Here is a 25,482-nt window from a genome sequence, read left to right as displayed (position 1 = left end):
ACGATGACCCAAAACCTATGGGATGCAGCAAAAGCAGTTCTAAGAAAGAAGTTTATAGCAACACAATCATACCTCAAGAAACAAGAAAAATCTCAAACAACCTAACCTTTCTGCATCTCAATAGATGCAGAAAAAGCTTTCGAAAAAATTCAACACCGATTTATGATAAAAACTCTCCAGAAAGTGGGCATAGAGGGAACCTACCTCAACGTAATAAAGGCCATATATGACAAATCCACAGCCAACATCATTCTCAATGGTGAAAAACTGAAACCATTTCCTCTAAGATCAGGAAAAAGACAAGGTTGCCCACTCTCACTACTATTATTCAACATAGTTTCAGAAGTTTTAGCCACAGCAATCAAAGAAAAAGAAATAAAGGAATCCAAATAGTAAAAGAAGAAGTAAAGCTGTCACTGTTTGCAGATGACATGATACTACACATAGAGAATCCTAAAGATGCTACCAGAAAACTACTAGAGCTAATCAATGAATTTGGTAAAGTAGCAGGATACAAAATTAATGCACAGAAATCTCTTGCATTCCTATACACTAATGATGAAAAATCTGAAAGAGAAATTATGGAAACACTCCCATTTACAACTGCAACAAAAAAAATAAAATATCTAGGAATAAACCTACCTAAGGAGACAAAAGAACTGTATGCAGAAAACTATAAGACATTGATGAAAGCAATCAAAGATGACACAATCAGATGGAGAGATAGACCATGTTCTTGAATTGGAAGAATCAATATTGTGAAAATGACTATACTACCAAAGCAATCTACAGACTCAATGCAGTCCCTATCAAACTACCAATGTCATTTTTCACAGAACTAGAACAAAAAATTTTACAATTGTGTGGAAACACAAAAGACCCTGAATAGCCAAAGCAATCTTGAGAAAGGAAAAAGGAGCTGGAGGAATCAGGTTCCCTGACTTCAGGCTATAGCACAAAGCTACAGTAATCAAGACAGTATGGTATTGGCACAAAAACAGAAATATAGATCAATGGAACAGGAATAGAAAGCCCAGAGATAAGCCCACACATATATGGCCAATTTATCTTTGAAAAAGGAGGCAAGAATATACAATGGAGAAAAGACAGCCTCTTCAATAAGTGGTGCTGGGAAAACTGAACAGCTACATGTAAAAGAATGAAACTAGAACACTTCCTGACACCATACACAGAAATAAACTCTAAATGGATTAAAAACTTCAATGTAAGGCCAAACTCTTTGAGGAAAATATAGGCAGAACACTCTATGACATAAATCACAGCAAGATCCTTTCTGACCCACCTCCTAGAGTAATGGAAATAAAAACAAAAATAAACAAATGGGACCTAATGAAACTTAAAAGTTTTTGCACAGCAAAGGAATCCATAAACAAGTCAAAAGACAACCCTCAGAATGGGAGAAAATATTTGCAAATGAAGCAACTGACAAAGGATTAATCTCCAAATTTTACAAGCAGCTCATGCAGCTCAATATCAAAAAAAGAAACAACCCAATCCAAAAATGAGTAGAAGACCTAAATAGGCATTTCTCCAAAGAAGATATACAGATTGCCAACAAACATATGAAAGGATGCTCAACATCACTAATCATTAGAGAAATGCAAATCAAAACCACAATGAGGTATCACCTCATATTGGTCAGAATGGCCATCATCAAAAAATCTACAAACAGTAAATGCTGGAGAGGGTGTGGAGAAGAGGGAGCCCTCTTGCTTGTTGGTGGGACTGTAAACTGATACAGCCACTATGAAGAACAGTATGGAGGTTCCTTAAAAAACTAAAAATAGAATAACCATATGATCCAGCAATCCCACTACTGGGCATATACCCTGAGAAAACCATAATTCAAAAAGAGACATGTATCACAATGTTCATTGCAGCACTATTTACAATACCCAGGACGTGGAAGCAACCTAAGTGTCATCGACAGATGAATGGCTAAAGAAGATGTGGCACATATATACAATGGAATGTTACTCAGCCATAAAAAGAAATGAAACTGAGTTATTTGTACTGAAGTGGATGGACCTAGAGTCTGTCATACAGAGTGAAGTCAGAAAGAAAAATAAATACCGTATGCTAACACATATATGGAATGTAAAAAAAATGGTTTTGATGAACCTAGGGATACGACAGGAGTAAAGGCACAGATGTAGAGAATGGACTTGAGGACACAGGGAGGGGAAGGGTAAGCTGGGACGAAGTGAGAGAGTAGCACTGACATATATACACAACCAAATGTAAAATAGATAGCTAGTGGGAAGCAGCTGCATGGCACAGGGAGATCAGCTTGGTACTTTGTGACCACCTAGAGAGGTGGGATAGGGAGGGTGGGAGGGAGATGCAAGAGGGAGGGGATATGGGGATATATGTATACATATAGCTGATTCAGTTTTTTATACAGCAGAAACTAACACAGCATTGTAAAGCAATTATACTCCAATAAAGATGTTAAAAAAAACTAGTGTGACAGGAAGAACTGGATGGGCTCAGTGGCAGAGGCTGGGCTTTCAGACCAAGGAGAGCTGGTCCTCCTGCCCTACCAGCCTGTCTACCATACCAGTACCTGCTCCACTGGAACCTGAGTCATGGACTCAGACAGCAACTTCCTGCCTGGATTCTGGACACTTCTGTGTCCTCCTGGCCCTGTGCACTGAATCCTGTCTCTCGTCATTTTCTTTTTATTCACCATTTTAATTTGTTCTGTGGTCAAGTGGCCCTCTTTTTTTTGTAGCTGATTTACTCCCTTTGATGTATATACTAATTGTTTTTTATCTCTATACAAATACCATGACTAAGAATAAGAAAGTATTATGAAAAGTATTGAAGGACTATATAAATGAAAAGAATATAATTATTATTGCTTTTAAGTGGGGAATATTAAATAAAAGTGCTTTGAAGAAAACATAAAGCTTTCATAATGGTCTGAGCTATTCATGAGATGGAAATTCATTTTACAAAGGAGGAAGTTGAGGTGGAGTGAAATCAAGTGATTTGTCCAAGAACCGAGAGTTAGTTTGTGGCACAGCCAGAAAAGAAATCAAGTTCAACACAATTTCTATAGTTCATGTTGCTTTAACTGAACTGAATTATATCTAGCAAATATGCAAAGATTTATTTACTGCTAGCATCCCTCAAAATGTCAATGGAGATGGTAGAAGTGGCATCTGTGCCCCATATACTCTACCACTAAGTTAAATTCTCTGCCAACAATACTTCTCATACTCAAACCACTTTTTTGTCCACTGTTGTATATCTTGCTCAATTTCACTCTTAAACTTTTTAAACTTATTTTTTTGAAATAAAAATATACCTGTCTTATGTTTTCTATAAGAAATACCTAGAGGTTTTATCTACTTTATTAGCCTGAGAGTTGTTTAAAGGCAAAACTATGTGTATTCCTTATATACCCAAAGCATCTCAAATCGAACTTAACATCCTATAGTGACTTACATTATTTCCCTTCATAATTCACAAAAGTTTTGAATCTGCTCTATCTCTGATGTGGCAGTAGGCCCAAATGTACATATAGCCAAGAACTCTTCCAACGTGGAATTTCAGCCTTGTGGACTTATCACTCCTTATATATTCTATATCCAAACTGATCTAATTGACATTTACAGAACATTACACACTACAACTGAGGAGTTCACATTCAGGTATACAGGGAGTCTTTGCTTTTGCATGGTACCATGTTAAATGAAATCTGTATATATCAAAAGCTTTACATGTCCCTGATATCCATGAATTTCAGTTAAGACAGCACTGTGCAAAGCAAGGACAGCTTGTGATGGAACATTCACCACTATAAAACATATGGAGTGCCACAAAACAAGTCTGAAAATACTTCAAAGGACTGAAATGACACAGAGTATGTTATCTGACATGACAGAATTAAATTAGAAACTGATAACAATAAAACAGCAAGAAAACCCTCAAATATTTCGAAACTAAGCAACAAACTTCTAAATGATCCATAGGTTAAAAAAAAAAAAAAAAAGTACATATAGCATCCAGCATAATTCACCCAAGAAATACTTGTTGGATTGAAATGAACCCAAATGTTGAGGTTGAAACATTTTGACTAGAGAGGATCTGAAGGAGCATATAGAAAGTGCACCTTTATTCTTCTTCACCATTGGAGCTACTGAGAAAAGCCTTGGGCCTAAAGAACAATACTTTCTTCCACTACTGATTAAAGTAGAAAGTATGTTTTAGGAAAATGTTATGGAAATAAATGTCTATGGGTGATGCTCAAAACTGAGTAGTAAAACAGATCCTTCAAAAAGCATATTGCCATACAATATGCTTCAGTCGGCACTTTAAAATTTTCAAATGTAGAGATTTTCTTTTTTTTGGTCGTAGCTTTCAAAATGTTTGAATCCATTACTCTAATTGTACTTTCAGCCAAATATTGCACACTTGAAAAAACAATGTGGAACATCGTCTCAAGAATTAACTTGTTTTGGCTACAAAACAAAAAAACCTAAATAAATACATATACCTTAGCTGCGTTGATGAAACATGTTTGCAATTGCCTCCCCAAAACCAGAAAATTTTCTACAGCTGATGGAAGTAATTCATTGTAAAATTCCTCTGCATCTTCTCCTGGTTCCAAGCCCACACAGCAATGGCTGAAATAAGAGCACAAGTTTGTGATTCAGTTTGTGCTAATTATAAATTTTAGATGAATGCTAAAGCTTCTATAGACACCATGCCTTAATGAGAATTTTTAGTATCTTTCTTTTGTTGCCAAGCCAATAAAGAACTTTTACAGGAAAATTGGTGTAACAACTTTCTTAACAAGTAACAAGTAAACAGTGGTGTGGATTTTGCCTGTACTTAGAGCTAGGCCTTACCTGTCCTAAAAACTTACTTGTCAATCCTTCAGGAAACAAAATACACTTGGCTCACAATAAAGAGAAAGAGGCAAGTTTTCAGTGAAGGGACTACACACACTCTAAAAGCAACAGAATACCATTCAAGAGTAACATATGTGTTAACTGATACATTTTACACATCAGATAGCTGAAAAACAGCTAGGGTAGCATTAGTCTACAAGGGACAGATTATCAATTTTTTCCAACAGATCTACTTTCCTAAAATCTGAAAAATATCTGACTGTACATTCCCTACATCAGAAGAGGAGACAGCAAAAAGTCTAGTAGGAACAGTTTACAATATACATTGAAAGAGAGAAGGTTATTTAGAGAAATGGGTCCTCTTGAAACCACACATAAAGTCACCCCCTGGATACGAAACGAGTATATTCAAAAGCCTCAACGGTAAGAATTATTTGTGCAGACTAATACCAAAAAAAGCCCCCAATCCAAGAATGGTCTCTTTGTGTGTACTCTAATATGTAAGTATCGATGTTAGAGGCTTGTGCAGACACTGATAAGCAACAGTGACTACATACTGAGTACACTAAAAACTGACTAATGCTCAGTGTCTTTTTTTTTTTTTGCATATCAGTTCCTAAGGTCAACAGACTTACACTCACATGTACCAGTTTCTCTTTTCCCTTTGGTTTCTAAAGTTAATTAAGAGTACTATTTTCACTGAAAATGTTAATAAATGAAATACATTTTTTGTACGTTCACAAACATGGGGATTTCTTAAGACTTGGAGTCCACTTCTGAGAGCCTAGCTCCATCAATATTTCCATGAGCTAACATATCTAACAACACAAAGACATAAGGCTTTATTTACTTAAGGAAATAATTAATCTTGAAAATTAAGGTATTAAAAAAATATTACATGTGTTAACTGTTTTTCCTAACTGTATACCTTGAATCTGGCCTTTATCTATCTATGTTTAATTATAGGCAGTTTCAAAAGCTAAGATCCAACTAGTACTGCACATTTTCAGTTACTTAATTAGGAAGTGGCTTAGACACTGAGAACACCTGATTTATTTTATTGCCTCCTATATGAAAAAAGATTTTGATCTTTTCTCATAATTTCTAGCATGGCTGACCTAGCATCTACTGATCAGTAAATGCTGCTTCTAAATTTATTGACATGATTTGGGTTACTTAATGAAATATACAGTTGAGACAGCTATACCAATACACTGTGAAATGAAGTTTCTGTATCTTTTCTTCTGCAGTCTTTTGCTTATGCCTTTCATTTCAGCACCTATTTCATTCTGCCTTGTATGATAAATCCACATGACTGTCATCCCATGTCTACTGTAAGTTTTTCCAGTATAAAGCCAGTGCCTTAATCTCTTTATTTCTTCAATATTCTTTAGTCTTTAGTCTGTTAGGCCCTTGGGATTCAGTGGTGAGCACAAGATCACCATCTTCGTAGAGCTTATGGAGTGAAATTGACAGTGAAATATTCACAAATACAGTTAGGAATAATAATATATAGTATGAAGGAAAAGTACATCCATAACATACCATGGGAGGTTGCCAATGCTTGTTAGCCAGATGAAGAAAAGAAAGCAAATGTTGAAATTAAGAATCTACTCGGGCTTCCCTGGTGGCGCAGTGGTTGAGAGTCTGTCTGCCGAAGCAGGCGACACGGGTTCATGCCCCGGTCCGGGAAGATCCCACATGCCACGGAGCAGCTGGGCCCGTGAGCCATGGCCGCTAAGCCTGCGCGTCCAGAGCCTGTGCTCCGCAATGGGAGAGGCCACAACAGTGAGAGGCCCGCGTACCGCAAAAAAAAAAAAAAAAAAGAATCTACTACTATATCCCTCAACAAGAAGCTGATTTATTGTTCATTTTACCTTAATATCTGTGTAAGCTGGGAAATTGTAGTCCAACCACCCTGGATTCGAGAACAATCTTGACTGAGGACCAAGAGGCAATACTGAATGAGATCATAACAATATATATCTTGTTTGACTTTCTTCAACTCTGAGCTTCCAAAAGGTGTGTTGTTTATTATTTCTAAGGCAAAAGGAAATAAGATATACTTATTTTTGCTCAATAAATCCAAGAGTTATCCATATTTTTATAGGTTGAATAATGACTAAAAATACATTAAAAAGGAAAAAGAAATCACTGCTTTATCACAGTGTTAAGATTTCACTGAACAAATTAAAAACAAATGCTAAAATTGTACCCATGATGGAATTTGTTTTGTTAAAGTGTCAGCCGATCACAAAAAGATTTTCTTACCTTTTAACTTCAACAGTATAACAGGGACATTCTGCTCAGGACTTACTGCAACTTCAGCAGCTAGAGATAAGATCCTTGGGTCTCTACCCATTGGCTTCATTTCTCATACCACCTATATTTGACAGAATCAGAAAAATAAAGGTCAACAGCCTAAAACATTCACCCCCTAAATAATGTTTGAAATATAAATGACAACAGCTTTGCTTGGTTCAAGAAGTGAAGGGTAGAGTTTTCTCATTTCTTCCTTATAGGGAGAAATTGGTTTTTCCAACTAGTGTACCTCTAAAAGAGCTAAAGACCCTTATAACATACTGTAACAGCTACACTAGGTACTGTTTATTGTGTACTCTCTGAGAGTCAGAAACTGTGCTGGGTGCTTCACATTCACTCTCCCTAATCTGCACAACAACCCTAGGTTAGGAGTTAATTTTCTTTCATCATAAAAGAGAAACTGAGTGTGCAGAAATGAGCTAATACAGGCCTAAGACTGATATCTTTTTTAAAGGTCTCCTTACAAGGTTGGCCTTTGCCTGATGTCTAGGAACTTGGATTTCAGGAGGGTTTCCACCAATTTCCTAGTACGACTGGCTCACTGGGCCTAAACTGTTTGTAAAAACAATGTGGTTTATGTTGAACACCTGCTTTCCTTCCTGAAGTCTGGAATTCTGATATGTGGTAGCAGAGGATGCCTACATGACCATCTCCAATAAAGACTCTTGTCACTGAGTCTCTAGTGAGCATCCCTGGTAAACAACACTTCAACATGTTACTATAACTCACTGAAGGAGGAATTAAGCATGTCCTATGTGACTCCGATGGGAGAGGACTCTTGGAAGTTTGCACCTGTTCTCCTCTGAATTTCACCTCATCTGCCTTCTCCCTTTGACGATTTTCCTTTGTATCCTTTTAGTGTAATAAATCATAGCTATGATTATGATTATATCCTGAGAACTATGAGCCCTCCTAGCAAATTACTAAACCTGGAGTTGGTCCTGGGGATTCCCAACACACAATTCAGAAATGTTATTATAAGATAACCAAAGCTTGTTTATAAATAGCGTAGTGAATAAATCAATTATCTTAAAAAAAAATCCACATCCCAATTCAATTTGTTGCTAAAACTTTTCTTTAAAAAATTTAAAGAAAATTAAATTCTTTTAATTAAGGCATTCAAAGCTCAAAGATACCATTTTAAAAAAAGTATAATCTTAACTTATTTATAATAAATACTAACATATATTAAGTGCTTACTATGAATTAAGCACTGTGCTAAGTGCTTTCATATGCATTATCTCATTTAATCCTCACAACAGGACTATGAGGTAGAGCCTTTAATCACCTACATTTTACAGATTAAAAAAAAGTAAAGTTTGAAGAAGTTAAGAAACTTGTCATGGTTCCACAAGCATGTGGTGGAGTCAGTATTCAAATCCAGATCAGTATGAATCCAATTTCCATTACAATGTTCCTTATATTCCTTCCCACATAAAAGAGTAAAGAAACACAAAACATATTCCCAAATAACCTACTTCTCACTTTTTAAGTTATTATTCTTCATAACTGGCACCACAGTTCACCCTTTAAAGAGTTGGGGACTTCCCTGGTGGTCCAGTGGTAAAGAATCCACCTTCCAATGCAGGGCATGCAGGTTCGATCCCTGGTTGGGGAACTAAGATCCCACAAGCCGTGGGGCAACTAAGCCCACACGCCTCAACTAGACAGCCCGCGTGCCGCAAACTACAGAGGCCACATGCTCTGCAGCCCACGCCACAACGAGAGAGAAAATGTGCAGGCCATGACTAGAGAGAAGCCCGCATGCCGGCACGAAGAGCTTCCGTACCGCAACGAAAGATCCCACATGTTGCAACTAAGACTCGATGCAGCCAAAAATAAGGTAAATAAAATATTAAAAAAAAGAGTTGGCCATAATACAGGATCCAAAAATCATTCCTTTTTAGGTAAAATACAGATCATTAAAAAACAAGTTTTCTGGAAACATTTTTAAAGAAAGCCCAGCACAACTCTTGGCACATAAACTTTCTAGGAGAGTGGATATAGTTATCTCATTCTTTCCAATGGCTACAATATGCTATGTTTCCTTTGTAAGAGAGTATCAAAATATATTTAAACATCTCCTCTACTGGAAGTCATTCAGAGTGTATGCTAGTACAAGCAATGCTGCAATGAATATCGAAGTATATGTCTTAGGTACTCATGATAGTACTCTGTGGGATGAATTTTTCCCTTGCAGTCAGATGGCTGGGTGGCAGGACACATATTTTAAAATTTTTGATTAGATACCAAATTTTTCTCCAAAATGGGTGTTCCAATTTATACTTCCACCAACAATGTATGAGGGTGCTCACTTTACTATGCCTTCAATAGTACCTAATGTTATATTTTACATTTTTGTCAATCCGCTAGGTGAAAAATGGTATCATCTTGTTCTGGTTTTTTTTTTTATTTTGCGGTACGCAGGCCTCTCACTGTCATGGCCTCTCTCGTTGCGGAGCACAGGCTCCGGACGCACGGGCTCAGCGGCCATGGCTCACAGGCCCAGCCGCTCCGCGGCATGTGGGATCTTCCTGGACTGGGGCACAAACCCGCGTCCCCTGCACCAGCAGGCGGACCCTCAACCACTGCGCCACCAGGGAAGCCCAATCATCTTGTTTTAATTTCTATTTCTTTGATTATTAGGGAGGTTCAGCACATTGCATGTTCACTGGCCATTTATTCTTTTATATATTTTCTCTTCACATCCCTCAACAATTTTTCTATTGGCTTATCTTACTCTTTTGTAGAAGCTTTAAGTTTTTCATACATGGATATACACCCTTTATCTTTTTTATTGGCTATAAACACTTTATCCTCATCTGTTGTTTATTTATTAAAGCTTGATTATGGTTTTACCGTAGTTTTACAATTTTTATGTAGTCAAGTATAACAATCTTCCCTCTATGACTTTGCCTTTGGTGTCATGCTTAGAAAGGTCCTCCCTACCCTAAGAGCTAAAATATAATCTCCTAATTTTTTCTACTGTTTTTATTATTTTGTTTTACTTATATCTTCATAAACATACTTTATTTATATCTTCAATACAAATGTAAGTTATTTTTGTGAGTGGTTTAAGATAGGAAGCTATAACGTCAGATGAGGTTACAGATTGGTGTAAAAAGAACAAATGCACACAGCTATCATAAATTTCGGAGATAATTTATCATGAATGGATACAAGAGAAGCAATCTGAAATGTCACTTGGGTATATTTTTAGATTTTATTTAGTCCATTAGTCTATTTGTTTCTTCCTGGGCTAGTACAACATATTTCATTTAGATGTATGTTTAGAGAAAATTCACATTAGAAGGTAAGCTTCACAAGAGCAAAACTCATACCATTCTTGGTGGCTGCCTTCTTACCTCTTTGGTTCACTGTTATATTCCCAGAGGCTAAACTAGCACTTGGCACGTGGTAGGTACTTAGTATTTATATATGTTGAAACAATGAATAAATGCACAAACTTTGGGTATTCCAAAACCTCAATTTCTTGATGCTCTGCTTTTCTCCTGGTTATAAATGGAAACCTCAGACTTCCGGTTGAAATACTTTTTAAAGTAAAGTAGATTCACAACACTGTTCTTCCCCTCTGGCTAATATAATAAAACATCACTAAAACATCATCACCACCACCAAACATGCGTAGGGCTCTATGATAGACCCAAGGTTCACAAAGATTTTATATAGGACAGATTTCCTGCTCACCTTCTGGTTAGGAAAGAAAAGTATACACACAGACCTATATACACACATATGTAAAATAAAATAATTATGTAAAATACATTACAGGCCAAATAGGTGACACAGATGATAAGAATAAAGACCACAGAGTCAGAGGACAGGGTATACATGAACAAGCTTTCTTACCTGTAAACAAAATAATAATTCCTACCTCCTAGAGTAATTCAAGGTTTAGAAAAGAAGGCAACCACCAAAGATGGCCCTAAAATGTTGCATGACAGTAAAGTCTCAAAAATAATAACCATTCAGAGAGCTTTTACTTTATCCCATGAATTGTTTTCAATGCTTTCTTGTACTAATTTAATCCTCTCAACAACTGTAAGGTATAATAAGTACTATTATTTTTTCCTCCCATTTTAATGATCAGCATCCTTAACTTTGGTTTGCACAAAGTCATACTGTACAGAGTATGAAGCTGGGGTTCAAACCCAAAGATTCTGGCTTTAGAACCCGAGCGCTTAACTACCACAGGGACCAGTCTTAGTCCGCCTTAAAAGAGTAGAATTTGGACAAGCGGATAGGCTGCAAGAGACACATTCATCTACCTGCCTGGAACAATAAATTACAAACCTGGCGAAGGTAGCAGTTAAGTAAGAAAGTTTTCGGATTACGTAATTACACTGAAAAACCACCACTGTTATGGCAACCATTTGTGAACCTTCTCTTGGATGCTTCTCTTCTAATACAGCACTTCTCTCATCTTTACCCTTAAACTCACGAACTTCTGACAGAAAAAATGAAAAGAAAGACAATGATTTTTCAATTATTAATGCTATTACCCTGCTGCCAGAGCACAAGGTCTGGCCTTGATCTTTTGGGAATTCGGTCTTCAGGGCCGTGCCGTTACCGCCGCCACAGATCACTGTGAAGAAGATAAAGAAGGTAACCCAATGGATTCCAGCTGCAAGTAATCCTAAATGTCTGCAGTTCCAAACTCTGAAACTTTTTTACCCGCCCCACTTCACCCTCCTCCCTCTATCCCAGTCCTTATACCACCAGGAACTTCCTCTGGAACATAAGGTCAAAAAACGATTGCTGAGGCAACGGTGTCGCCTTCAGTCAGGTCCACCGACCGCGTCTCTGAGGCCACGGGCGTCTCTACTCCGGATTCTAGAGCCGGCTTTCGTGCTATCTGGCCTTGGACAAGACATCAGGCCTAGTGCCCAGGCTCCGCCCCTCCCCCGCCTCAGTTTCCACACCAGATCTCCACAGAAAAGGCGTGGAGCAGGCCGATTCTCCCTTTAAGAGCTCCTACAAGACGGGTCGCTTGGTCCAGAAGCCTGCGGTCCGGGCCTCCCGGTATGCCGGGGCGCCCTCCTTCCCCAGCCGCCCAGTCAGGTCGGCTACCTCAGTCCTGCTTCGCGCTGCTCCGCCGAATAACCCCGCCCCCACCGCGGGGTCTGCGTGCGTCGCAACGTGGGAAATGGAGCCTGGCTGCAGGACCAGGAGCCTCGGGGCCAAGGGGCGGGGCGCCAATCTCCAGGAGGCCAATCAGCACGCGAGAGGCCCGGTGGGACCGCGCTTGTCGGCCGCGGGGCGGAGGCTATAGTGGCTACGCCCGCGGCGGCCGAGCGCCTGTTCTTCAGGCTGAGTTGGCAGAGGGTAGCGAGCGTCGGTGGCCGAGGCAGAGTTGGAGCCGGAGGAGAATGATGAATGGAATCGCGGGAACTTCGCATATTGACAGTCGCGAGCGGGTTCTCAAGTTAGGGGAGAGTTTTGAGAAGCAGCCGCGCTGCGCCTTCCACACTGTGCGCTGTGAGTGAGGACGACCCCCGGGGAAACCGGGGGGAGCTCTGGGTATGGGGGTGCGGAAGCACAACTCTCTCCAAGTCGTGTTCGAACAGAGGCCCCCACCCCTTATTTTATGGGAGAATGCGGTGCCCAGCGCGACCCGCTGCCCTGTCCGGAGTGCTAGGGGGCCGATGGAAGCAGCCTGATCGAGCAGGTGTGGGTAATTCTGAGCAGAGAGATTTAGGTAAGACCAGCAGGTAGAAAGGGACGCTTTGTGGAGGAGGTCTACAGGGGTGACTATGGGTGGAGGCAGACGTGACTGGCGGATCATGCAGAGGTGGTAAGGAAAGTATACAGTTGACCCTTGAACAACGCAGGGGTTAGGGACGTCGACCCCGCACAGTGGAAAATCCACGGACTGCTATCTCTGCCTCAAAAACGAAGGAATCGATACATGACTCACCCAAGATCCCGAAGCTGAAGCCGTTTGGGTAGAATCAGGACTCAAACTCTGTAGTTTTTTTCATTACACGTATTGTGCTCTCTAATGGAACACAGACTTTTCCCCACACTTCGTTAATTTAAAGATCTGTAAGATGAAAATACAGATACTCTATTTATTGGAAAAAATCTTCATGTAAGTGGACCCGTGCGGTGCAGACCCGTGCGTGTTATTCAAGGAACAGCTGTAATAAGGTGACAAATGGAAGGGGGCAAAGGGAAATGGGAAGGGAAAATGCCTTTAGGTTGGTAGGGAAACATTCTCTCCCTTTTTAACTTTTGGTGTCTGGCTGATGAAAATGCCTTTAGGCTGGTAGGAAAACATTCTCTCCTTTCTTCACTTTTGGTGTCTGACTGATGAGGGTTCTTATTTACTGTGTTCCTGGAGAAATATTCTGGACGATTCTAATAATCTGTATCTCTTTTGGACCCCTGATTTCATTCAGTCACTTATCAAATACTGATTATCACTGTACTGAAGAGTGTGTTATGAATTTATTAGAAAGATATTTACCCCCTGTGATTTCTCCTTTTGGTTTCCCTTTGTTCTCTGGAACTAGTTTTGATACATTTTTCTCTTTTATGTTATTGAGGCCACCTCAGTCCTGCTTCAATAGTTGGATGCTTTAATAGTTGGATGGTGTAGATTCCAGGAAGGAAAATATAGTATATTATGATTTGGTATGTAAAACATTCATTTTTTGCATAATAGCCCTCATAGAATTATAGAGTGGGAAGGAAACTTTGAGATCATTGAATCATAACCTCTTATTTTTCTGTGGCCAAATTGTAAAGTAGGTATTTTTTCACTTCCTCTTTCTAGCCCTGCCCTTCCTTAGTGTCTCATCATTCCACCCTTCTCAGTCATTCTGTCCTTAGACTGACTGTTCAGAGATCTTTATGGTTTTTACTCTGAAGTGTTCCACGTTTCAATTAAAACTCACATTCTCCAAAAGTTTACTTAAGTTGTACACAATCTAATTACAGTAACTCAGAGTAAAGGTATGAAGAACCAATAAGTTTAACTCTCCAAGGATATATTTATATTTTATGAAAGGATTTTATTAAGCAAAATTAATATCCGGTTGATAGAATAAATGGGGGCGATATTTGCAAACAGATCTTCAACACTGTCCCTTCTTTACCATACTTTGTGGTCCAAGACCATGAAACAGCTAGTGCTGGCTGTGCAGTTTCTCTCCTTCTTCAGCCCCATTTTCCAGAAGTATGATATAGTTCTTACCTGGTTTCTCCATGCCTTTCTCTCAAGTAATAACTTCCCTCTCCTTTCCTCTTCTTTCTCAGGTATGCAGTAATCTTAGTATCAGTTTTTTTAATGATAAGGTTTGAGATTACACAAATTTGCTCAAGAATCTATTTTCGTGTAATTTGGGTATATAGTCTCTTTTTAAGGGCATAAGCCTCAAATTAAGTGAATAAGAAGTAGCCTTCGAAAAGCACTTTGCAGGTGCTTCAAAGCCTTTTATTTATAAAAGTTCTCAAAATGCTGGAATCATGTCTTCAGAATCAGAGTATTGGGTGGTCCTGTTACAAGAATGAAAATAAACAAAACAACAATAATAATAACCACAAAAAACCCAAATGTTTGAATACACCTTTAGTCCTGTAGAAGACATCAGAAAGGTTTTCAGCCCTTAGTTTTATTCTTGTTGAAGCAGACAGAACCTTTCTAGATTTATTAAAAGAAAACCAATCATTATCCTTGAGGATAGGTTCATTTCCCATATGATTCTCATCCTTAAAGACTCAGAGTGAGGGATGGAAACTATAGACTTTCATACAGGCAGGTGGATATGATTTATTTATTTTTTTAAAAAATTGCACATTTTTCTTTCTGAAAACCAAAAATGTTTAGTATTTTTAATTATCACTACTACATGTAAAGATATGTTTTTTCCTCGGGGAACTGAAGAAGAACTTTGTTTCTATTTTCAGAAAAATATACTCATGTTTAAGCTCTGTAATAAAGTAGAACAGAAATACACACAGATAATACATTAATTTCAACTTTTTATTAACTATGTAAAATAGACAATTCACTTTAAGTTGCTGAGCTCATCTTATCTATAGAATGAAGCAATAAATTCAGCCATTCTATCATTTTTTATTAAAATTATGAACTGCCCTTAAATTGATAGATATGTGAAAAATACAATATTTTCAATATGTTTTACATAATGCTTGAAGCTTTCGTTCATTCACTAAATGTAAATATCTTTCTAAATCTAAGTTTTTTTTAACAGGTAAGGCTGTAAAGATATATATTGAAAGTATCATGATAATTTGTAAGGATGGTTCAAATGCATTTTAGCATGACATTTATTTAAAATTTTTTTTATTGAAACATAGTTGGCATACAATATTATGTGAGTTTCAGGTTTCCTACATAATGATTTGACATTTGCATACATTATGAAATGATCACCAAGATAAGTCTAGTAACCATCTGTCCCCATACAAAGTTATTACAATATTATTGACCATGTTCCTTATGCTGTATATTATATCCCCATGACTTGTTTCTTATGTAACTGGAGGCTTGTACTTCTTAATCCCCTTCAGGGTGGACCTAATTTATAACAAATCAATGTTACCTGGGAGAAAGTAGTATTCTATCTTTATGTACTTGGGTAATGATGCCTGTTCAATACACTGAGGTTTTGGAAAAACCTGGATGTGAATTCTGACCTCCACCACCTATATATGTAATTTAACTTTGGTAATATTCTCGAAGCTTTCAGTCACAGTTTTCTTAAATGTAAAATGGAAATTGTAATATCTACATTTCAGAGTTTCAGGATTAAGTAAGATAGTATAAACAACTTAGCACAGTTTTTGGTGCATGGTAGAGAATAAATAGTAGTCACCATTATTATTGAAGGGTTATATTCATGTGTGTATGCAGAGTGCCAATAAATGTACTTTACCTAGACTTTCAAAAAGTATTTATCGGGCTTCCCTGGTGGTGCAGTGGTTGAGAGTCCGCCTGCCGATGCAGGGGACGCGGGTTCGTGCCCCGGTCTGGGAAGATCCCACATGCCGCGGAGCGGCTGGGCCCGTGCGTCCGGAGCGTGTGCTCCGCAACAGGAGAGGCCACAACAGTGAGAGGCCCGCGTACTGCAAAAAAAAAAAAAAAAGAAAAAGAAAAAAAAAAAAGCATTTATCAGGGCTTGGCAGTAAAACCTATCAAAAACAGTCTGGCATGTGGTAGGGAAGACATGGGATGTTCTGTAAATGATAAACTTAATGCTTAACAGCAGATGCTTCACTGGGTAGAAGAGTTTGAGCAATAGGACCCATTAGAATAAATTTTGGATTTGAGCTAGTACTAGTTTTACAATTTATAACCAGATAAGGGAATAAAGATTGAAATTCCTAAGTTTGTAAATGACACCATTTTTTCCTGTCATGAAATGATGAGCTCATGGACAGTGACTACAGGAATATTGTCTGAGGCACCAAGTAGAGCCACTCCCAAAAAACTGGTTGTTAAGCTTTGGTATGGGCACACATTAGAAAGTACACTAATGAAAAATAGGATTGAAATTACATTTACAATTAATGTTCTCTGATTAGTGTGGTATACTGGAAAGGGTATGGGTTTTGGAGTTAGCTGAATTAGTTCAGATCCCAGGAAATAAATTTATGTTACTAATTGTGGACTCTTTTGTGAAGATATTGACATTGTGTGATGCTACAGCCAAAATAGTCAGAGAAGTGATCAACAATGATAGGGAAAGTGTTGAGAATAAGGCAGGAAATGTTTTTCCACTCTTTATGTAATATAACTAATTGTATTGTAAATCTGAAGAAAATAACATAAATGAAGGAAATCCAGAGAAAATAAACGATAAAATTAGTGGTGAGGCTTCCAAACCAAGAAGAACCAAAAGAAATAAACTATTTAGTCTGGAATCATTCCAACTTAGAAGAGAATACATTTGACATTAGAAAACATATGGAAAGCATGAACATCAGATTATTCAACAAATTCTGTAGTTCTAGAGCTATATTTAACCCCTTGAATCTCAAAATTTGTATACTTAAAAAGAAATTTCTTGTGTGAAGGTAAATAAAAGACAACATTACTTAATATAACAAGTAATAAAATGTGGAATTTATTCTAACAATAATAATTAGAAATATAAATAGGTTCAGAATAGTTTTGATGGACTTACTGGTTATAAATTCCAGCTCATTAAGCAAACCTACAGATATTTTGAGTACATTTCTGTCTGTTATTGGTATCACATATACTATAGGCATTTATGCATAGGCTTCAAGGGCTTGTGAATCCTTTGAAATTATATAGTATTTGATATGTATGTTCATATATGCATATTTTAAGCATGTATTACTTTTTAAAAAGTTAATTAATTTTTTTATTTTTGGCTGCATTGGGTCTTTGTTGCTGCATGCGGGCTTTTCTCTAGTTGCATCGAGTGGGGGCTACTCTTCATTGCAGTGCGCGGGCTTCTCATTGCGGTGGCTTCGCTTCCCTTGTTGTGGAGTATGGGCTCTAGGTGCACGGGCTTCAGTAGTTGTGCACACGGGCTCAATAGTTGTGGCTCGTGGGCTGTAGAGTGCAGGCTCAGTAGTTGTGGCGCATGGGCTTAGTTGCTCTGCGGCATGTGGAATCTTCCTGGACCAGGGCTCGAACCCGTGTCCCCTGCATTAGGCAGGCGGATTCTTAACCACTGTGCCACCAGGGAAGTCCCCATATATGCATTTTTATGCAGAGAGGATCTGTAGCTGGTCTATAATTTTCATCAGATTCCGATAGGGACTTATGACTATCCCTCATCTCCTAACACCACCCCTCCAGACACATGCATATACACAGAAGTTTGGAACTGTGGATCTAAGGCAAAGAGGCTATATAATATGGGCTGGGTAGAGTGTGTGGCTTGAGTTGCTCGCTTATCTTTTACTGGCTTCATTACTTTAGAGGAGTTCACCATCAGTAAAATATGGGTGAGAATATTCAAGTCAGAGAGTTGTGAAGATCAAAAGTAATGATATAAAGAAAAAAAATCTGTTTTTAAACACTAAAACAGAGGTTATAGATTTATAGCCTATCAGCTGATTTTGACTTTAGAGATGCTTTTTTTGACCCACACAGTTGTTGTTTTAACATGATTTGGTTGTAAATACCTAAAAATCAAGATCTTTTATACAAAAATCTGGATTACCAGCCTCTATTTAAAAGAAACCAGAAGATAACCTGGCAACAGCAAAGAAACCAGAAGATAACCTGGCAACAGCAAAGGAATTCTGTATCAGAATTATTTTCAGTCATTGATGTATATATATATATATATATTTTGAATTTTATTTTATTTATTTATTTATTTATTTATTTTTTATTTTTTAAAACATCTTTATTGGGGTATAATTGCTTTACAATGGTGTGTTAGTTTCTGATTTATAACAAAGTGAATCAGCTATACATATACATGTGCTCCCATGTGTCTTCCCTCTTGCGTCTCCCTCCCTCCCACTCTCCCCCTCCCACCCCTCCAGGCTGTCCCAAAGCCCCGAGCTAATATCCCTGTGCCTTGCGGCTGCTTCCCCCTAGCTATCTACCTTACTACGTTTGTTAGTGTGTATATGTCCATGACTCTCTCTCGCCCTGTCAAAACTCACCCTTCCCCCTCCCCATATCCTCAAGTCCGTTCTCCAGTAGGTCTGCGGCTCTATTCCTGTCTTATCCCTAGGTACTTCATGACATTTTTTTCCCTTAAATTCCATATATATGTGTTAGCATACGGCATTTGTCTTTGTCTTTCTGACTTACTTCACTCTGTATGACAGACTCTAGGTCTATCCATCTCATTACAAATAACTCAATTTCATTTCTTTTTAAGGCTGAGTAATATTCCATTGTGTATATGTGCCACATCTTCTTTATCCATTCGTCCGATGATGGGCGCTTAGGTTCTTTCCATCTCCGGGCTATTGTAAATAGAGCTGCAATGAACATTTTGGTACATGACTCTTTTTGAATTTTGGTTTTCTCAGGGTATATGCCCAGTAGTGGGATTGCTGGGTCATATGGTAATTCTATTTGTAGTTTTTTAAGGAACCTCCATACTGTTCTCCATAGTGGCTGAACCAATTCACATTCCCACCAGCAGTGCAAGAGTGTCCCCTTTTCTACACACCCTCTCCAGCATTTATTGTTTCTAGATTTTTTGATGATGGTCATTCTGACTGGTGTGAGATGATATCTCATTGTAGTTTTGATTTGCATTTCTCTAATGATTAATGATGTTGAGCATTCTTTCATGTGTTTGTTGGCATTCTGTATATCTTCTTTGGAGAAATGTCTATTTAGGTCTTCTGTCCATTTTTGGATGGGGTTGTTTGTTTTTTTGTTATTGAGCTGCATGAGCTGCTTGTAAATTTTGGAGATTAATCCTTTGTCAGTTGCTTCATTTGCAAATATTTTCTCCCATTCTGAGGGTTGTCTTTTGGTCTTGGTTATGGTTTCCTTTGCTGTGCAAAAGCTTTGAAGTTTCATTAGGTCCCATTTGTTTATTTTTGTTTTTATTTCCATTACTCTAGGAGGTGGGTCAGAAATGATCTTGCTGTGATTTATGTCATAGAATGTTCTTCCTATGTTTTCCTCTAAGAGTTTGATAGTTTCTGGCCTTACATTTAGGTCTTTAATCCATTTTGAGCTTATTTTTGTGTATGGTGTTAGGGAGTGATCTAATCTCATACTTTTACATGGACCTGTCCAGTTTTCCCAGCACCATTTATTGAAGAGGCTGTCCTTTCTCCACTGTACATTCCTGCCTCCTTTATCAAAGATAAGGTGTCCATATGTGCGTGGGTTTATCCCTGGGCTTTCTATCCTGTTCCACTGATCTATCTTTCTGTTTTTGTGCCAGTACCATACTGTCTTGATTACTGTTGCTTTGTAATATAGTCTGAAGTCAGGGAGCCTGATTCCTCCAGCTCCCTTTTTCGTTCTCAAGATTGCTTTGGCTATTCGGGGTCTTTTGTGTTTCCATACAAATTGCGAAATTTTTTGTTCTAGTTCTGTGAAAAATGCCAGTGGTAGTTTGATAGGGATTGCATTGAATCTGTAGATTGCTTTGGGTAGTAGAGTCATTTTCACAATGTTGATTCTTCCCATCCAAGAACATGGTATATCTCTCCATCTCTTTGTATCATCTTTAATTTCTTTCATCAGTGTCTTATAATTTTCTGCATACAGGTCTTTCGTCTCCTTAGGTAGGTTTATTCCTAGATATTTTATTCTTTTTGTTGCAATGGTAAATGGGAGTGCTTTCTTGATTTCACTTTCAGATTTTTCATCATTAGTATATAGGAATGCCAGAGATTTCTGTGCATTAATTTTGTATCCTGCTACTTTACCAAATTCATTGATTAGCTCTAGTAGTTTTCTGGTAGCATCTTTAGGATTCTCTATGTATAGTATCATGTCATCTGCAAACAGTGACAGCTTTACTTCTTCTTTTCCGATTTGGATTCCTTTTATTTCCTTTTCTTTTCTGATTGCTGTGGCTAAAACCTCCAAAACTATGTTGAATAAGAGTGGTGAGAGTGGGCAACCTTGTCTTGTTCCTGATCTTAGTGGAAATGCTTTCAGTTTTTCACCATTGAGGATGATGTTTGCTGTGGGCTTGTCATATATGGCTTTTATTATGTTTAGGAAAGTTCCCTCTATGCCTACTTTCTGGAGGGTTTTTATCATAAATGGGTGTTGAATTTTGTCGAAAGCTTTCTCTGCATCTATTGAGATGATCATATGGTTTTTCTCCTTCAATTTGTTAATATGGTTTATCACATTGATAGATTTGCGTATATTGAAGAATCCTTGCATTCCTGGAATAAACGCCACTTGATCATGGTGTATGATCCTTTTAATGTGCTGTTGGATTCTGTTTGCTAGTATTTTGTTGAGGATTTTTGCATCTATGTTCATCAGTGATATTGGCCTGTAGTTTTCTTTCTTTGTGATATCCTTGTCTGGTTTTGGTATCAAGGTGATGGTGGCCTCGTAGAAGGAATTTGGGAGTGTTCCTCCCTCTGCTATATTTTGGAAGAGTTCGAGAAGGATAGGTGTTAGCTCTTCTCTAAACGTTTGATAGAATTCACCTGTGAAGCCATCTGGTCCTGGGCTTTTGTTTGTTGGAAGATTTTTAATCACAGTTTCAATTTCAGTGCTTGTGATTGGTCTGTTCATATTTTCTATTTCTTCCTGATTCATTCTTGGCAGGTTGTGCATTTCTAAGAATTTGTCCATTTCTTCCAGATTGTCCATTTTATTGGCATAGAGTTGCTTGTAGTAATCTCTCATGATTTTTTTTATTTCTGCAGTGTCAGTTGTTACTTCTCCTTTTTCATTTCTAAGTCTATTGATTTGAGTCTTCTCCCTTTTTTTCTTGATGAGTCTGGCTAGTGGTTTATCTATTTTGTTTATCTTCTCAAAGAACCAGCTTTTAGTTTTATTGATCTTTGCTATTGTTTCCTTCATTTCTTTTTCATTTATTTCTGATCTGATTTTTATGATTTCTTTCCTTCTGCTAGCTTTGGGGTTTTTTTGTTCTTCTTTCTCTAATTGCTTGAGGTGCACGGTTAGGTTGTTTATTCGAGATGTTTCCTGTTTCTTAAGGTGGGCTTGTATTGCGGTAAACTTCCCCCTTAGAACTGCTTTTGCTGCATCCCATAGGTTTTGGGTCGTTGTGTCTCCATTGTCATTTGTTTCTAGGTATTTTTTTATTTCCTCTTTGATTTCTTCAGTGATCACTTCATTATTAAGTAGTGTATTGTTTAGCCTCCATGTGTTTGTATTTTTTACAGATCTTTTCCTGTAATTGATATCTAGTCTCATGGCGTTGTGGTCAGAAAAGATACTTGATACAATTTCAGTTTTCTCAAATTTACCAAGGCTTGATTTGTGACCCAAGATATGATCTATCCTGGAGACTGTTCCATGAGCACTTGAGAAAAATGTGTATTCTGTTGTTTTTGGATGGAGTGTCCTATAAATATCAATTAAGTCCATCTTGTTTAATGTATCATTTAAAGCTTGTGTTTCCTTATTTATTTTCATTTTGGATGATCTGTCCATGGGTGAAAGTGGGGTGTTAAAGTCCCCTACTATGAATGTGTTACTGTCGATTTCCCCTTTTATGGCTGTTAGTATTTGCCTTATGTATTGAGGTGCTCCTATGTTGGGTGCATAAATATGTACAATTGTTATATCTTCCTCTTGGATCGATCCCTTGATCATTATGTAGTGTCCTTCTTTGTCTCTTCTAATAGTCCTTATTTTAAAGTCTATTTTGTCTGATATGAGAATTGCTACTCCAGCTTTCTTTTGATTTCCATTTGCATGGAATATCTTTTTCCATCCCCTTACTTTCAGTCTGTATGTGTCTCTAGGTCTGAAGTGGTCTCTTGTAGACAGCATATATAAGGGTCTTGTTTTTGTATCCATTCAGCCAATCTGTGTCTTTTGGTGGGAGCATTTAGTCCATTTACATTTAAGGTAATTATCGATATGTATGTTCCTATTCCCATTTTCTACATTGTTTTGGGTTTGTTACTATAGGTCGTTTCCTTCTCTTGTGTTTCTTGTCTAGAGAAGTTCCTTTAGCATTTGTTGTAAAGCTGGTTCAGTGGTGCTGAACCCTCTCAGCTTTTGCTTGTCTGTACAGGTTTTAATTTCTCCATCAAATCTGAATGAGATCCTTGCTGGGTAGAGTAGTCTTGGTTGCAGGTTTTTCTCCTTCATCACTTTCAGTATGTCCTGCCACTCCCTTCTGGCTTGTAGGGTTTCTGCTGAGAGATCAGCTGTTAACCTTATAGGGATTCCCTTGTGTGTTATTTGTTGTTTTTCCCTTGCTGCTTTTAATATGCTTTCTTTGTATTTAATTTTTGACAGTTTGATTAATATGTGTCTTGGTGTATTTCTCCTTGGGTTTATCCTGTATGGGACTCTCTGTGCTTCCTGGACTTGATTAACTATTTCCTTTCCCATATTAGGGAAGTTTTCAACTATAATCTCTTCAAATATTTTCTCAGTCCCTTTCTTTCTTTCTTCTTCTTTTGGAACCCCTATAATTCGAATGTTTGTGCGTTTCATGTTGTCCCAGAGGTCTCTGAGACTGTCCTCAGTTCTTTTCATTCTTTTTTCTTTATTCTGCTCTGCAGTAGTTATTTCCACTATTTTATCTTCCAGGTCACTTATCCGTTCTTCTGCCTCAGTTATTCTGCTATTGATCCTATCTAGAGTACTTTTAATTTCATTTATTGCATTGTTCATCGTTGCTTGTTTCATCTTCAGTTCTTGTAGGTCCTTGTTACCTGTTTCTTGCATTTTGTCCATTCTACTTCCAAGATTTCGGATCATCCTTACTATCATTATTCTGAATTCTTTTTCAGGTAGACTGCCTATTTCCTCTTCATTTGTTAGGTCTGGTGGGTTTTTATCTTGCTCCTTCATCTGCTGTGTGTTTTTCTGTCTTCTCATTTTGCTTATCTTACTGTGTTTGGGGTCTCCTTTTTGCAGGCTGCACGTTCGTAGTTCCCGTTGTTTTTGATGTGTGTCTCCAGTGGCTAAGGTTGTTTCAGTGGGTTGTGTAGGCTTCCTGGTGGAGGGTACTAGTGCCTGTGTTGTGCTGGATGAGGCTAGATCTTGTCTCTCTAGTGGGCAGGTTCACGTCTGGTGGTGTGTTTTGGGGTGTCTGTGGCCTTATTATGATTTTAGGCAGCCTCTCTTCTAATGGGTGGGGTTGTCTTCCTGTCTTGCTAGTTGTTTGGCATAGGTTGTCCAGTACTGTGCCTTGCTGGTCGTTGAGTGAAGCTGGGTGCTGGTGTTAAGATGGAGGTCTCTGGGAGATTTCCACCGTTTAATATTATGTGGAGCTGGGAGGTCTCTTGTTGACCAGTGTCCTGAAGTTGGCTCTTCTACCTCAGAGGCAGAGCCCTGACTCCTGGCTGGAGCACCAAGAGCCTTTCATCCACACGGCTCAGAATAAAAGGGAGAAAAAGTAGAGAGAATTGGTAGAAGTATGAGGAAAGAAAGAGGGAAAGGAGGAAAGGAAGGAAGGAAGAAAGAAGCAAAGAAGGAAAGAAAGGAGGGAGGGAGGGAGGAAGGAAGGAAGGAGGGAAAGAAGGAAAAAAGACTGAAAGAAAGAAGATACAGTAAAAATAAAATAAAGTATAATATAGTTATTGAATTAAAAAAATATTTAGAAAAAAAAATGGGACGATAGAACCTTAGGACAAATGTTGGAAGCAAAGCTATACAGACAAAATCTTACACAGAAGCATACACATACACCTTCACAAAAAGAGGTAAAGGGGGAAAAATCATAAATCTTGCTCTCAGAGACCACCTCCTCAATTTGGGGTGATTCGTTGTCTAAAGGAGGGAAGGAAGGAAGGAAAGAAAGAAAGAATGAAGGTAAAGTATAATAAATTTATTACAGTTAAAATTATTAAGAAAAAAAATTTTTTTAAAAAACCATGGACGGATAGAGCCCTATGACAAATGGTGGAAGCAAGAGTATACAGACAAGATCTCACACAGAAACATACACGTACACATTCACAAAAAGAGGAAAAGGGAAAATAATCATAGATCTTGCTCCTAAATTCCCCCTCTTCAATTTGGGATCATTCCTTGTCTATTCAGGTATTCCACAGATGCAGGGTATATCAAGTTGATTGTGGAGCTTTAATCCACTGCTTCTGTGGCTGCTGGGAGAGATTTCCCTTTCTCTTCTTTGTTCTCACAGCTCACAGGAGCTCAGCTTTGGATTTGGCCCTGCCTCTGCGTGTAGGTTGCTGGAGGGCGTCTGTTTTTTGCTCAGACAGGACGGGGTTAAAGGAGCCGCTGATTCGGGGGCTCCGGCTCACTCAGGCCGGGGGTTGGGGGATGGGGGAAGGAGGGGCACTGCGTGCGGGGCGGGCCTGCGGCGGCAGAGGCGGCATGACGTTGCGGCAGAGGCCGGCGTGACGCTGCACCAGCCTGAGGCCCGCCGTGCGTTGTCCCGGGGAAGTTGTCCTTGGATCCCGGGAACCTGGCAGTGGCGGGCTGCACAGGCTCCGCGGAAGAGGGGTGTGGAGAGTGACCTGTACTCGCACACAGGCCCCTTGGTGGCGGCAGCAGCAGCCTTAGCGTCTCCCGCCCGTCTCTGGGGTCCGCGCTTTTAGCCGCGGCTCGCGCCCGTCTCTGGAGATCCTTTAAGCAGCGCTCTTAAACCCCTCTCCTCGCGCACCAGGAAACAAAGAGGGA

At 38.6% G+C, this 25,482-nt stretch overlaps 2 protein-coding genes across 3 annotated transcripts in view; one reads left to right on the top strand and one right to left on the bottom strand.

Annotated features, from left to right (window-relative positions):
- Positions 1–11,810, bottom strand: part of IQCB1 (IQ motif containing B1) — a 44,738-nt gene extending 32,928 nt beyond the window's left edge. Inside the window, exons 1-4 of one of the 2 annotated variants that reach the window (XM_065876323.1) lie at positions 11,729–11,810; positions 7,155–7,266; positions 6,761–6,923; positions 4,526–4,655 (exon numbers count right to left, since the gene is read on the bottom strand). In XM_065876323.1, coding sequence (XP_065732395.1) covers positions 4,526–4,655; positions 6,761–6,923; positions 7,155–7,254 — 393 coding nt within the window. In that variant the 5' untranslated portion in view covers positions 7,255–7,266; positions 11,729–11,810. Of the gene's footprint in view, positions 1–4,525; positions 4,656–6,760; positions 6,924–7,154; positions 7,267–11,728 lie in introns of those variants that run through there. The other variant, XM_065876324.1, reaches the window with a different exon arrangement.
- A 694-nt stretch (positions 11,811–12,504) lies between these two features.
- Positions 12,505–25,482, top strand: part of EAF2 (ELL associated factor 2) — a 63,390-nt gene continuing 50,412 nt past the window's right edge. The window contains exon 1 of the mRNA XM_065876546.1: positions 12,505–12,704. Within this exon, the coding sequence (XP_065732618.1) occupies positions 12,596–12,704 (109 nt within the window). The 5' untranslated portion in view covers positions 12,505–12,595. The remainder of the gene's footprint in view (positions 12,705–25,482) is intronic.

This window comes from Phocoena phocoena, chromosome 4, assembly GCF_963924675.1.
Source record: "Phocoena phocoena chromosome 4, mPhoPho1.1, whole genome shotgun sequence".
Lineage (NCBI taxonomy): Eukaryota > Metazoa > Chordata > Mammalia > Artiodactyla > Phocoenidae > Phocoena > Phocoena phocoena.
This window is presented reverse-complemented; position numbering and strand designations above follow the sequence as displayed.